The 16,399-nt window shown below is 38.5% G+C and overlaps 1 protein-coding gene across 1 annotated transcript in view; it reads right to left on the reverse strand.

Moving 5' to 3' along the window:
* Positions 1–16,399, reverse strand: part of THOC2 (THO complex subunit 2) — an 889,387-nt gene that overhangs the window by 14,009 nt on the left and 858,979 nt on the right. Inside the window, 1 exon segment of the mRNA XM_053699115.1 lies at positions 13,567–13,614. Within this exon segment, the coding sequence (XP_053555090.1) occupies positions 13,587–13,614 (28 nt within the window). The 3' untranslated portion in view covers positions 13,567–13,586.

Consider the following 16,399-nt stretch of genomic DNA (forward strand, 5'->3'; position numbering starts at 1 on the left):
TTCCCCCCATTGACAGTTGAAAATATTAGGGATGCACCGAAATGAAAATTCTGGACCGAAACAGATACCGAAAATTATGGATGCCCCTGGACGAAAACCGAAACCGATTTTTAAAATAATTTTTTTTTTAACTACAGTGTGTGTGTGTGTGTAGCTGAGAGAGCTTGTAGACGGGAAAGCTCCAACAAATGGGCATGGTCACTTGTACCGTAGGGCGTGATCTGCAGTGAAACTGGTGGAGCTCTACAAGGGAGAGCGTGGTTATAGCCAGACAACAATACGAGGTGGACATGTGTTTTGTTTTTGGGTATAGTTATCCGTGCAATGGGTGTGGCTGCACCTGATCGTCTCTCATCGTATCTCCGCTTAGTTCCTGGTTTGGGTCTCACACTGACCAATCAGATTATATGTCCGGAGCCCCAAATGGAGGCTGCCTATCACCAGGACCACCGGACTTGGCTACGACCTTACATGCAAGGTGGTTATAGAAAGTTACTGTGCTTTTTTGTATACATTGTCTGGTGGGTGCTAATTTGTACCAACTGTGTGCAAACTTGGGGCTTATGCATATATAGTGTGCACGCATATTTGTCTCAGGTGAATAGAATACGCACAAGAGGCTGATGTATGAGCACTGTATATAAGGCTTATACATATTCACTGTGTGTGCTTAGGGCTGTGTTTGATAATATCAAGTGTTTATAAACATGTTACTTATCCTCCTTTGAATACTGTATTCAACACTTTGGTTTCCTTCTAAAAAAAAAAAGGGGCACTGATGGTTTCAAATATCATTATGTCACGGTACTTATGTGTGTGCGCTGTGTACCATGCCAGTGCTGTGCTGCTCACCTTATGCTAAGGATAGACATGTAACTCAATAGAACAGGGGAGGGCTGTGCATATTTAGCCATTTTGGTCCTCTTTGGGCCGAAATTGGAATTGCACATTTTCGGCGGCCCAAATTTTGGTGCATCGCTAGTATTATTCTTTTAGTTCTGTGTAACAGAATCCGATTTGACCTTTTTTTTTTTTTTTTTTTTTTTTTAACCAATTATCAAAATAAAGTATAGTCATAGAAAACTATTATTATATGCAAAACAGCAAGTCAAGTAATGAACTCAAACAGCAGCTCTAGGCTGGCATCAAATTTGAAATATGCTACACAATTTTTCCGAAAATAAAAGGCAAAAAAACCCTGAAAACCGAAATAACCAAAAATGCCATTTTGGGCTGAAACTTTCTGCGGCCGAAATTTTGATGCATCCCTAGAAAATATTAAATCCAACTGAACCAAATAATTTATTACCTTGGAAGGAAAGAAATCGCAATCTGGACTTAGAAGTTATATCAGCATTCCAAGATTTAAGCCACAAAATTCTTTTAGCTAAAATAGCTAAAGACAGAGATTTAACATCAATTTGATAACAAAAAATGGCATCACAAATGAAATTATTAGCATGTTGAATCAAGTTAACAATGCTAGACAAATCATGATTCGATACTTGTGCTAAAATTTCCAACCAAAAAGTTGAAGCAGCTGCAACATCAGCCAAAGAATTTGCAGGCCTAAGAAGAAGACCTGAAAATAGATAAGCTTTCCTTAGATAAGATTCAAGTTTCCTATCTAAAGGATCTTAACAAGAAATACTATCTTCCGTAGGAATAGTAGTACGTTTAGCAAGAGTAGAGATAGCCCCATCAATTTTGGGGGATCTTTTCCCAAAACTCCAAACTAATTGCTGGCAAAGGATACAATTTTTTAAACCTTAAAGAAGGAATAAAAGTAGTACCAGGCCTATTCCATTCCTTAGAAATCATATCAGAAATAGCATCAGGAACTGAAAAAAACCTCTGAAATAACCACAGGAGGTTTATAAACAGCATTTAAAAGTTTACTAGCTTTAAAATCAAGAGGACTAGTCTCCTCAATATCCAATATAATCAGCACTTCTTCAACAAAGAACGAATGTACTCCATTTTAAATAAATAGTTTAGTGTCAATATCTGAGGAAGGATCTTCTGAATCAGATAGATCCTCATCAGAGGAGGATAATTCAGTATGTTGTCGGTCATTTGAAATTTCATCAACTTTATGAGAAGTTTAAAAAGGCCTTTACATTTATTAGAAGGCGGGATGGCAGACAAAGCCTTCTGAATAGAATTAGCAAAAAATCTTATAAATTCACAGGTTAAAAGAACAGCAACAAGCAATGTATTATTACTGATGGACACATTCTCTGCATGTAAACATTTATCATGACAACTTATTACAAACCACAGGCTGGAGATATAATCTGGAGATATAATTTGCGTCATCGAACATAACTCCGAACCAAAAAAAAAATCTTGCGCCAAAAAGGACGCAATATAGTTTGGCATAGCCTAATTGTGCCCCGCGAATTTAAAATGACAGTCAATTGCAAAAACCCCAGGTAAGAAATACATTTTCCTAAAAATAAAAATGCTTTTCCCAGATATGAAACTGACAGTCTGCAAAAGGAAATATACTGAAACCTGAATCATGGCAAATATAAGTACAATACATATATTTAGAACTTAAATGAAAACATACTTACCAAAGACACCCATCCACATATAGCAGATAGCCAAACCAGTACTGAAACGGTTATCAGTAAAGGTAATGGAATATGAGAGTATATCGTCGATCTGAAAAGGGAGGTAGGAGATGAATCTATACGACCGATAACAGAGAACCTATTAAATAGATCCCCGTGAGGAAAACCATTGCATTCAATAGGTGATACTCCCTGCACATACCTCTGACATTCACTGTACTCTGAGAGGAATCGGGCTTCAAAATGCTGAGAAGCGCATATCAACGTAGAAATCTTAGCAAAAACTTACTTTACCACCTCCATAGGAGGCAAAGTTTGTAAAAACTGATTTATAGGCATTTTGAGGTTTGGGAAACTTTGCCCCTCCTGGTAGGATTGTATATCCCATACGTCACTAGCTCATGGACTCTTGCCAATTACATGAAAGAATCTGCCATTTTCCGCTGAAAAAATTAAATCCACATCCAAAAAAAAAAATGTTTTTCTCATAATTGAAAAGAAAAAACTTAAACATAAGCAGAGGAATCAAACTGAAACAGCTGCCTGAAGAACTTTTCTACCAAAAACTGCTTCCGAAGAGGCAAATACATCAAACCGGTAGAATTTAGTAAATGTATGCAAAGAAGACCAAGTTGCTGCTCTGATCAACTGAAGCTCGATTCTTAAAAGCCCACAAAGTGGAGACTGATCTAGTAGAATGAGCTGTGATTCTCTGAGGCGGAGTCTGACCCGACTCCAAATAAGGCTGATGAATCAAAAGATTTAACCAAGATGCCAAGGAAATGGCAGAAGCTTTCTGACCTATCCTAGAACCAGAAAAGACAACAAATAGACTAGAAGTCTTCCTGAAATCTTTAGTAGCTTCAACATAATATTTCAAAGCTCTTACAACATCCAGAGAATGTAAGGATCTCTCCAAAGAATTCTTGGGATTAGGACACAAAGAGGGAACAACAATTTCCCTATTAATGCTGTTAGAATTCACAACTTTAGGTAAAAATTTAAATGAAGTCCGCAAAACTGCTTTATCCTTATGGAAAATCAGAAAAGGAGACTCACAAGAAAGAGCAGATAATTCGGAAACTCTTCTAGCCAAAAGAATCAACACTTTCCAAGAAAGTAGTTTAATATCCAAAGAATACATAGGCTCAAAAGGAGGAGCATGTAAAGTCTTCAAAACCAAATTAAGACTCCAAGGAGGAGAGATTGATTTAATGACAGGCTTAATACAGACCAAAACCTGTACAAAACAGTGAATATCAGGAAGCTTAGTAATCTTTTTGTGAAATAAAACAGAAAGAGCAGAGATTTGTCCGTTCAAGGAACTTGCAGACAAACCTTTATCCAAACCATCCTGAAGAAACTGTAAAATTCTAGGAATTCTAAAAGAATGCCAAGAGAAATTTATGAGAACACCATGAAATATAAGTCTTCCAAACTCGACAATAAATCTTCCTAGAAACAGATTTACGAGCCTGTAACATAGTATCAATCACTGAGTCAGAGAAACCTCTATAACTAAGCGTTTAATTTCCATACCTTCAAATTTAACGATTTGAGATCCTGATGGAAAAATGGTCAATGAGACAGAAGGTCTGATCTTAAAGGAAGTGGCAAGGTTGACAACTGGTCATCCGGACAAGATCCGCATACCAGAACCTGTGAGGCCATGCTGGTGCTACCAGAAACATAAATGATTGTTCCATAATGATCTTGGAGATCACTCTTGGAAGAAGAACTAGAGGAGGGAAGATATAAGCAGGTTGGTAAAACCAAGGAACTGCTAACGCATCCACCATCTCCACCTGAGGATCCCTGGACCTGAAAAGGTACCTGGGAATCTTTTTATTTAGCTGGGAAGCCATCAGATCTATTTCTGGAAGACCCCATATCTGAACAATCTGAAAAAACACATCTGGATGGAGAGACCACTCACCCGGATGTAAAGTCTGACGGCTGAGATAATCCGCTTCCCAATGGTCTACACCTGGGATATGTACCGCAGAAATTAGACAAGAGCTGGATTCCGCACAAAAAAGTATCCGAAATACTTGTTTAATAGCTAGGGGACTGTGAGTCCCACCCTGATGATTGACAAATGAAACAGTTGTGATATTGTCTGTCTGAAAACAAATGAATGGTTCTCTCTTCAACAGAGGTCAAACCTGAAGAGTCCTGAAAATAGCACGGAGTTATAAAGTATTGATTGGTAACCTCGCCTCTTGAGATTTCAAAACCCCAAAATTATCAATTTCCTTATATGGCAGTTTCAGGAATGGGGAAAAATACAATTTTTTTGCGCTAACAACAACCGGAAATGACAACTCGTGTCATGGCAGACGCAACCTTGGGCAAGGAAACCTGGCGTCAACTAAGACGCTGGAAATTACGAATTTGTGTCACCAAACGTACCTTCACGCCAAAAAAATTCTCGCATCATAAATGATGCAATAAATATCAGCATTTTGCGACCTTGCAAGCCTAAATTTGAACTTCCTAAATATGTTTCCAAATTTTGAAACTGATAGACTGAAAAAGGAAATACAATACATATATTTAAAACTTTATATTAATACATAAAGTGCCAAACCATAGATGAGTGTGTCTTAAGTAATGAAAACATACTTACCGAAAGACACCCATCCACATATAGCAGATAGCCAAACCAGTACTGAAAAAGTATCAGAGGTAATGGAATATGAGAGTATATAGTCAATCTGAAAAGGGAGGTAGGAGATGAATCTCTAAGACTGATAACAGAGAACCTATGAAAAGATTTCCAATGAGGAAAGCCATAGAATCAATAGGTGATACTCTTTACATCCCTCTGACAAACACTGTACTCAGAGGAATCGGGCTTCAAAATGCTGAAAAGCGCATATCACAGAAGAAAATCAAGCACAAACTTACTTCACCACCTCCATAGGGAGGCAAATTGTGAGTAGTGTATTTATAGGCATTTTGAGGTTTGGGAAACTTTGCCCCTCCTGGTAGGATTGTATATCCCATACGTCAATAGCTCATGGACTCTTGCCAATTACATGAAATAAATCAGCGCAATGTTATTTAAAAATAAGCAAAACTATACTTAAAAAAAAAAAAACTGTATAGACTATATAAATGGATCTACAAAATATGTATGCAAAGAAAATCTAGTGTATAATGTCCCTTTAAATTATCCATTCCCCTTATTAGCTTTGTGGCCCTTCTCTGAATTTTTTCTAGGTCTGCAAATGTCTTTTTAGGAGATCGGTCTCCAGCACTGCACTCCATACTCAAGGAGAGGTCTTACCAGGGATTTATATAGAGACAGAATTATGTTTTCCTCTCTTGCATTAATGCCTCTTTTAATACATGCTACTATCTTAATCACCTTAGAAGCCACTGCCCTGCATTGTGCACCCATCTTTAAATTATCTATTACTACTCCCAAATCCCTTTCCTCCTGTTTGGCTAAGTCTAGTCCCATTCAAATAATATATTGCCTACTAAATTTTACTTCCAAAATGTAGAACCTTGCATTTTCCCGTATCAAATCTTATTTTCCATTTACCTGCCCATACTTTTAATTTTTGCAGTTCACCTTGTAACGAAAGTTCATCCTGCTCTGACGTAATGACCTTACACAACTTTGTATCATATGCAAAAATATTCATGTTGCTATTTAATACTTGCTCCAAGTCATTAATAAAAATATTAAAAAGAACAGGACCCAGTACTGATCCCTGGGGGACTCCACTGATTACCTTTGTCCAATCTGAGTATGATCGATTTACTACTACTCGTTGCTCCCCGTCTTTTATCGAGTTACTTATCCATGAGCTAACATTTTCAGCTATTCCCAGTCCCTTAATTTTGTACATTAATCGCTCATGTAGCACTGTATTAAACGCATTTGCAAAATCTAAGTATATCACATCATATGATTCTCCTTTATTTTTTATTTTTTGACTTCCTCGTAGAATCAAATTCGGTTAGTTTGACATGATCTATTTCTCATAAAACCATAATGATTTAAACTCATAATCTTGTTTATACAAATATACTCATCAACATAATCCCTTCAAGTATCTTCCCCACTATTGATGTCAGACTAACTGGTCTATAGCTTTCTGGATCAGCCATGCCTCACTTTTTGAGTGGCACCACATCAGCTTTACACCAGTCCTGGGGTACTATGCCTGATGACAATGAGTCTTAAAAAATTAAAAGTAGAGGTTTGTCTATAACAGTGCTGAGTTTCCGTAAAACCCTTGATTGTATTCCATCTGGGTTTTATTTATCTTATTATCCATTTTTTCCTGATATCCTCTAGACATAACCCAGTTAATGGTATGGGCTTGTATGTTCTAGTTTGTTTCAAAGTATCCTCCATAGGTTCCTCTCTTGTGTATACCGAAGAAAAGAATTGGTTTAGTGCCTCAGCCTTCTCCCTGTCACTGTTAATCTACTATGCATACTGGCTGCAGAGATAGCTCATCCAGTGTTGTGTACGTCACAGCAGAGGATCTATGTGTGGAGTATAAAGACAACCCAACAGGAGGAGGAGAGTAGGCTAAAGGACCGATCCCCACAACACCTGTGGCAGGCGTGTGCCCAACTACTTCACTGGGAGTGATTATTTCACTGTCCAATACCCCAATCTACCCATCTCTCAGCAGCAGCTCTCAGAGGGGAAAATGGGCCTCAACTTGGTCTGAGGACCTCTCTTAACCCCTTAACCCAATAAGACCTATATATACACATCTTGCAGTACTTTGCCTGTCGTACTGCAGGACATATATATATATATATATATATATATATATATATAGCAAAGTCCTGTGTAGGAATGCACACCATATATATATATATATATATATATATATATATATATATATATATATATACACGTCTTTGCTTCAGTAAGCTCCAGCACTCTCGGCTGTTAAGTTACAGCCAAGAGCTGGAGCTCCTGAAGTTTCAGGCATCTGCCACATATGAAGCTCAGCAGTGGAGGGGAGTGGGAGGGCCCTACTCTACAGATTTTTTTTTTTTTTTTTTTTTTAAAAAGGGACAGGGAGAGATGGGGCAGCTACATTGAAGAAAAGTGGTTTGGGGGTGCGGGTGGGGTACTAAATGGTGGGACTACTACACTACAGAAAAATTAAATAAAAGAAAGGGGTTTATAGGTACTGGCAGATAGCTGCCAGTACCTAAGATGGCAGCAATAGTTAGGGCGGGGGGGGGTTAAGAGAGCTGTTTGAGGGGGGGGGATCAGGGAGGTTGGAGGGTTATGGCAATCATACACTGCAGGAAAAAAAAGAACCTTTGAAAAAAATTCTTGGAACTGAGGCTAGGCCAAACGGTAGAGCCACAAAACTGGTAATGCTTGTCTAAAAAGAGAATCTCAGACACTAAAAAAGTGATCTGGATGAATCGGAATATGCAGATACACATCCTGAAAATCTATTGTAGACATATAATGCCCTTGCTAAACAAAAGGCAGGATAGTCCTACAGTAACCATCTTGAATGTTGGTATCCTAACATAACGATTCAATAATGATAGATCCGGAACTGGTCTGAAGGAATTGACCTTCTTTGGTACAATGAAGAGATAAAATAAAACCCCAGCCCCTGTTCCAGAACTGGAACTGGCATAAATACTCCAGCCAACTCTAGATCTGAAACACATTTCAGAAATGCTGAGCCTTTGCTGTGTTAACTGGGACACGGGAAAGAAAAGAATCTCTTAGCAGGAGGCCTTAACTTGAAGCCAATTCTGTACCTTTCTGAAACAATGTTTCTGAAACCAGAGATTAAGAACGGAATTGATCCAAATTTCTTTGAAGAAAACGTAATCTGCCCCATACCAGCTGAGCTGGAATAAGGGCCGCACCTTCATAGGTACTTAGGAGCTGGCTATAGGTTTCTATAAGGCTTGGATATATTCCAAACTGGAAATAGTTTCCAAACTGATACCGCTCCTGAGGATGAAGGATCAGGCTTTTGTTCCTTGTTGTGAGGAAAGGAACGAAAATGATTATTTACCCTGGAAAGAAAGGGAAAGCAAAGTTGACTTAGAAGACATGTCAGCATTCCAAGTTTAATCCATAAAGCTTTTCTAGCTAAAATAGCTAGAGACATATACCTGACATCAACTCTAATGATATCAAAAGATGGTATCACCAATAAAATTATTAGCATGTTATAGAATAATAATAATGCTATAAAATTATGATCTGTTACTTGTTGCGCTAAAGCTTCTAACCAAAAAGTTGAAGCTGCAGCAACATCCGCTAAAAATATAGCAGGTCTAAGAAGATTACCTGAACATAAGTAAGCTTTTCTTAGAAAGGATTCAATTTTCCTATCTAAAGGATCCTTAAATGAAGTACTATCTGCCGTAGGAACAGTAGTACATTAGCAGGAGTAGAGACAGCCCCATAACCTTAGGGATTTTTGTCCCAAAAAACTCTAATCTGTCAGATGGCACAGGATATAATTTGCTTAAACGTCTAGAAGGAGTAAATAAATTACCCAAATTATTCCATTCCCTGGAAATTACTTCAGAAATAGCATCAGGGAGATAAAACACTTCTGGAATAACTACAGGAGATTTAAAAACCTTATTTAAACGTTTACATTTAGTATCAAGAGGACCAGAATCCTCTATTTCTAATGCAAATAACACTTCTTTAAGTAAAGAACGAATAAATTCCATCTTGAACAAATACAAAGATTTATCAGCATCAACCTCTGAGACAGAAACCTCTGAACCAGAAGAACCATTATCAGTATCAGAATGATGATGTTCATTTAAAAATTCATCTGAAAAAAGAGAAGTTTTAAAAGACTTTTATGTATACTAGAAGGAGAAATAACAGACATAGCCTTCTTAATGGATTTAAAAAATAAAATCTCTTATGTTATCAGGAACACTCTGAAAATTAGATGTTGACGGAACAGCAACAGGTAATGTAACAGTACTAAAGGAAATTTTATCTGCATTAATAAGTTTGACATGACATGCAATACAAATAACAGCTGGAGAAACAGATACCAAAAGTTTATAGCAGATACACTTAGCTTGGTAGCTCCAGCACTGTGCAGTGATTTTCCTGAAGTATCTTCTGACTCAGTTGCAACGTGGAACATCTTGCAATATGTAAAAGAAAAAAACAACATATAAAGCAAAATTGATCAAATTCCTTAAATGACAGTTTCAGGAATGGGAAAAAATGCCAAAGAACAAGATTCTAGCAACCAGAAGCAATAAAAAATAAGACTGAAATAATGTGGAGACAAAAGTGACGCCCATATTTTTTCGCGCCAAATAAGACGCCCACATTATTTGGCGCCTAAATGCTTTTTGGCGCCAAAAATGACGCCACATCCGGAACGCCGACATTTTTGGCGCAAAATAACGTCAAAAAATGACGCAACTTCCGGCGACACGTATGACGCCGGAAACGGAAATAGAATTTTTGCGCCAAAAAAGTCCGCGCCAAGAATGACGCAATAAAATGAAGCATTTTCAGCCCCCGCGAGCCTAACAGCCCACAGGGAAAAAGTCAAATTTTAAGGTAAAAAATGTTAAATTAAAATGCATTATCCCAAATATGAAACTGACTGTCTGAAAAATAAGGAAAGTTGAACATTCTGAGTCAAGGCAAATAAATGTTTGAATACATATATTTAGAACTTTATAAGCAAAGTGCCCAACCATAGCTAGGAGTGTCACAGAAAATAAGACTTACTTACCCCAGGACACTCATCTACATATAGCAGATAGCCAAACCAGTACTGAAACGAGAATCAGCAGAGGTAATGGTATATATAAGAGTATATCGTCGATCTGAAAAGGGAGGTAAGAGATGAATCTCTACGACCGAGAACCTATGAAATAGACCCCTTAGAAGGAGATCACTGCATTCAAATAGGCAATACTCTCCTCACATCCCTCTGACATTCACTGCACGCTGAGAGGAAAACCGGGCTCCAACTTGCTGCGGAGCGCATATCAACGTAGAATCTAGCACAAACTTACTTCACCACCTCCATCGGAGGCAAAGTTTGTAAAACTGAATTGTGGGTGTGGTGAGGGGTGTATTTATAGGCATTTTAAGGTTTGGGAAACTTTGCCCCTCCTGGTAGGAATGTATATCCCATACGTCACTAGCTCATGGACTCTTGCTAATTACATGAAAGAAAGCAGGCTTCTTGGACTGCTTTCCCTTAGTCCAAGACTGATTAGGTCTCCATGCAGGTTTAGATTGTTCCTGCTTAGGAGGAGGAAGAATTTCCTTTGAAGTTTCGAAAGGAATGAAAATTACTCTGTCGTCCTTTCTGTTTGTTTCTCTTATCTTGAGGAAGAAGATGACCCTTACCTCCTGTGATATCAGAGATCATTTCCGTTAGGCCAGGTCCAAACAAGGTCTTCCCCTTGTAAGGAATAGCCAGAAGCTTAGACTTGGAAGACACATCCGCAGACCAAGGTTTTAACCTTAAAGCTCTGCGGGCTAGAATAGAGAAACCTGAAATCTTAGCTCCCAGTTTAATAATTTGAAGGGAAGCATCTGTAATAAAGGTTTATCATGTCCTGGATCTCTTCCAAGGACGTTTCAGTCTTGAGAGACTCAGACAGTGCATCAAACCAATAGGCTGCCGCGCTAATGATGGTAGCAATGCACATAGCTGGTTGCCATTGCAGACCCTGGTGAACATAAATCTTCTTAAGTAGACCCTCTAACTTCTTATCCATAGGGTCCTTGAAAGCACAACTACGGGAATAGTAGTTCTCTTGGTTAAGGTGGAAACGGCCCCTTCCACCTTAGGAACTGTTTTACCAAGCCTTCTTAAAAGAGTCAGCTATGGGAAACATCTTCTTGAAAATAGGAGAGGGAGAAAAGAAAATGCCTGGTCTCTCCCATTCCTTAGAAATAATCTCCGAAGCTCTCTTTGGAACTGGAAATACGTCTGAGTAAGAAGGAACCTCAAAGTATCTGTCCAATTTACTAGACTTCTCAGGGATAACCACAACTGTGGAGTCAGTCATCCAACGTAACCAAAACCTCTCATAGCAATAGGCAGGTGTTCTAGTTTAAATCTAAAAGTTACAACCTCCGAATCCGTCGGAGACAAAGCACTTTCTGAATCTAAGATTTCCCCCTCAGATACTACAGCAGTATCCTCCTCTTCGTGTCCTTGGGAGGGTACCTCTGAAATTGCAACAATTGCATCCAAACTTACTGAATGTCTGTATTTCCTCTTACGTTTGCCCTGCAACATTGGGAAAGCAGACAATGAATCAGAAATTGTATAAGACATAAGAGAAGTTATGTCTTTTAAGGTAACTCCAGCGGGAGCTAGAGTAGAAATGCAGGGCACTGCTTGTGCGGGCGGTAAAATGTGGGACGCTTGGGGAGAAAGCAGCGGCATACCTTGAATCTCATCAGACTCTTGGACAACATCCCCTTTTGAAAAGTTTTGCTCAGGATTTTTTTTTTTCCCTATAACAAAGTCCTCTCAATACATGAGGGACAGAAAGGGATAGGTGGTTCCACATTTGCATCAAAACACAAGGAGCAAGTAACATTTTTCAAGTCTCCGTGGTCCATACTGATCACAATAGTATAATTAAGCAATAAAAACTTACATTTTGACAAAAGAAATTCTTATGCAAAAAAAAGTTACTGTATCTTTAAATTTAGAAGTGTCACTTTTTTACTGTGAGTTGCAAAAACATGTTTAAACAACCAAATATTAACAAAAAAGGACTCCCCTACACCTCAGCAGCTCTGCTGAGGTGCCTACCTTACTGCAAGACCGGAGAGACACTCTCACTCCTAGCCAGCAATCCGGACTCGATAAATAACCGCTTCAGCTATCCAAACCTAGAAAAGCTTGTTAGTCTTTTTTGTCAAAAAACAAGCACTTCTAGGCAGAGCAAACCATCCGGCTTGTATCCGGTCAGAACTGTGAGTTTAGATAAAGGCGCAGTGAAAAAGCGAGCAATACAGGAGATCCGCCCATCGTGGGCGTGGCTAACTGTAAAGACTCCTGCAATGACGTAGTTTTAAATTAAACACTAACGCCATGAAACCACCAGCTCCTCAAAGCTTATCTCCCAGCCCCAGTGCCTGCAAAAACGATGTCTGGTTCTCTCAGACTCTGAGAGCTATGTCCAATAATAAAGTGCCAAGTATATAAGCCCTTTATATAGTGTTAATAAATAGTAAAGTACTCATTTTCCTGTCAGTGTCCTAGGAAAATAACAAAGCACTTACCTCATACCTGCCTGACAGCTAAGGCAGTTCACCAGGTTTGAGGGGTCATATCCCACACATGGACCTGTGAAGAAAAAGAAATTCCTGAATAAGTATTCCTCAGGTTTTCAGGGTTAGGGCAGCAGAAATATATGGGAGGCACAGTGAGAATTATGCCCCACAAGTTCCCATTGCTCTAAAGCCACCAAAGCTCTACTGTAGAGACTGATATGGACTACGGCTACACCCTAGGACAAAGCAGCACAATCTTGCACTACTTTAAAAATAATAAACTCTTGATTGAAGAATCTTATCTAACACCTCACTTTACCACATCCTATCACTAACGTAGGCAAAGAGAATGACTGGAGTGGAAGGGAAGGGAGGAGCTATTTAACAGCTTTGCTGTGGTGCTCTTTGCCTCCCCCTGCTCACCAGGAGGTGAATATCCCATTAGTAATTAAGATGATCCGTGGACTCATCGTGTCTTAAAAAAGAAATCTGTATTTCTGTTCCAAAGGAGAGAGTTTATGTTTCTGTTCCTCTTCTATAAAACGTGCAAGGTGCTGCCAGAGTAAATCAATTAAAAAACAAACGACAAAAAAATAACTAATTTGTTTATTCATATGGAGTTTGATTTCATGTGTTTACTTACAAGTGTTTATGCACCCATAAAAATGAATTATGCAAAACAGCTATATGAATTTACTTTGACAGACATAGACACAAAGATCTTACCTTGACTGCCAGAAGAATCACTATCTGTGCTTATCTGAAGATTTATGGGTAAAGCTTTAATTAAGGAAAAAATAATGCATATAAACATACACAAGGATTATGATCTACCATTGCATTAACAACTCTTTAAAATAAAAAACATAATTTATGCTTACCTGATAAATTAATTTCTTTCACCGTGGTGAGAGTCAACTACCCATTACTTCTGGGAATTATTCTTCCCTAGCACTAGGAGGCGGCAATGATTCCCAAACCCCAAGAGCTCTATATAACCCATCCCACCTCACAGATACCTCAGTCTAACATATAGCCAAGCAAACTAATGAAGGAAAAAGAAACAAGCAAAATAAAATCAGCAGGGAAAAAAATATGTGGGAAAGAAAGAAAACACCAGAAAAACACAGGATGGGGTCTTGTGGACTCTCACCGCTATTAAATAAATACATTTTCATCAGGTTAGCATAAATTATGTTTTCTTTCATACAGGTGGTGAGAGTCCATGATCCATTACCCCTGGGAACTAATACCCAAAGTGTTGAGTCCACAAGTAATTATATATAAAAGGGTGGGATTGAAGAAACATCTTTTTTCACTGAAAAACCACAACCCCAAAAGAAACCAAATAGGACATACATTTAAAAAAAATAAAAATAAATTATGCACTTAAAAATAATCAACAAGCAAAAATAAATCAAGCTGATACAACTGCCTGAAGGACTTTACCAAAGGCTGCCCCAGAAAAAGCAAAAACATCAAAATGTAAGTATTCAAAGAAGACCAAGCAGCTACCTTGCAAATTTGGTCAACAGAAGCCACATTCTTGAAAGCCCAAGAAGTGGCAACTGATCTTGTGGAATCAGCAGTAATCCATTTAGGTAGAGGCTGTCCCGCTTCCAAGTAAGGCATGCAAATCAAAAGTTTCAACCAGGAAGCCAAAGAAACAGCAGAAACTTTCTTAACTTTACTGGTGCTAGGAAAGGACAAACTAAAGCAACATCCAATGTATGCAAAAAATCTCTCTGAAGCATTCAAGGGATTAGGACACAAAGGAGAGATAACAATTTCACGACTAATATTGTATGAAGACACAAATTTAGGCAAGAACTCAGTTTTAGTCCTTAAAACTGCCTTATCCTGATTCAGACAATTCAGAAACTCTTCTTTCAGAAGAAATAGCCAAAAGAAAAAAAAAAACTTTCCAAGAAAGAAGTTTAATATTCACTTTATACAGATCTGCCCTAACTGGCAGATAGGCCCTTTTCCAAACCATTCTGTAAGAACTGGAAAATCCTAGGAATACTAAAAGAATGCCAGGAAAAGCCATGATCTACCCACCAAGAAATAAAAGATTTCCAGGCCTTATGATAAATCTTCCTAGTTACAGGCTACAAGCCTGGATTAACGTTTCAATTGCAGAATCTGAGAAACCTCTATGCTTAAGAAATGTTCAATCTCCATGCCATCAATCTAAGAGATTTGAGATCTGGATTAAAGAAAAAAGCCCAAAGCGGAAGAGGCCAAGAAGAGCAACAGGACCTTTCAACAAGATCTGCACACCAAATCTTGTAAAAAAAAAAAAAAAAAAAAAAGATTTATGCTTACCTGAAATTGTTTTCTTTCTGGACATGGAGAGTCCACAACGTCATTCCAGTTACTAGTGGGATATTAATCCCTGGCCAGCAGGAGGAGGCAAAGAGCACCACAGCAAAGCTGTTAAGTGTCGCTTCCCTTACCCTTAATCCCCAGTCATTCAGCCAAAGGGAAATGGAAAAAAGATTACACAAAGGTGTAGAGGTGCCTGAGGTTTAGTCAAATTTACTGTCTAATCTAAAGGGTCGTGAACTCTCCATGTTCGGAAAAAAAGTAATTTATCAGGTAAGCATACATTTTGTTTTCTTTCCTAAGACATGGAGTGTCAACGATGTCATTCTAATTACTAATGGGAACCAATACCAAAGCTAGAGGACACGGAATGAACAGGGAGGGAGAACAAGACAGCAGGCCTAAACTGAAGGCACCACCGCTTGAAGACCCTTTCTCCCAAAAGAAGCCTCAGCCGAGGCAAAAGTATCAAATTTGGAAAAAGTATGTAGAGAGGACCAAGTTGCAGCCTTGCAAATCTGTTCCACAGAAGCTTTATTTTTTAAAGCTCAAGAAAAGGAGACAGCCCTAGTGGAATGAGCCGTAATTCTCTCAGGAGGCTGCGGTCCAGCAGTCTCATAAGCAAAATGAATAATACTTCTCAACCAGAGGGACAGAGAAGTAGAAGTTGCCTTCCGACCCTTACGCTTGCCTGAGAAGCAAACAAACAGGGCAGAAGACTGGCGAAAATCCTTAGTAGCCTGTAAATAAAATTTAAAGCACTCACAACATCCAAGTTATGCAACAAACGTTCCTTTTGAGAAGAAGGATTAGGACAAAGAGAAGGAACAACAATTTCATGATTAATATTTCTATCCGAAACCACCTTAGGGAGAAACCCCTATTTAGTAGGAAGAACCGCCTTATCCACATGAAAAACAAGGTATGGGGAACCACACTGTAAAGCCGAGAGTTCCAAAACTCTATGATCAGAGGAAATAGCAATAAGGAACAAAACTTTCCAAGATAACTTAATATCTACAGAATGCATTGGCTCAAACGGAGCCTGCTGAAAAACTCTAAGAACAATATTGAAGCTCCAAGAAGGAGCAACAGATTTAAACAAAGGCCTGATTCTAACCAGAGCTTGACAAAAAGATTGAACATCTAGCACATCCGCCAGATGTTTGTGTAAAAGAATAGACAGTGCAGAAATCTGACCCCTCAGAGAACTGACTGACAATCCTTTCTC

The sequence above is a fragment of the Bombina bombina genome, chromosome 1, assembly GCF_027579735.1.
Source record: "Bombina bombina isolate aBomBom1 chromosome 1, aBomBom1.pri, whole genome shotgun sequence".
Classification (NCBI taxonomy): Eukaryota; Metazoa; Chordata; class Amphibia; order Anura; family Bombinatoridae; genus Bombina; species Bombina bombina.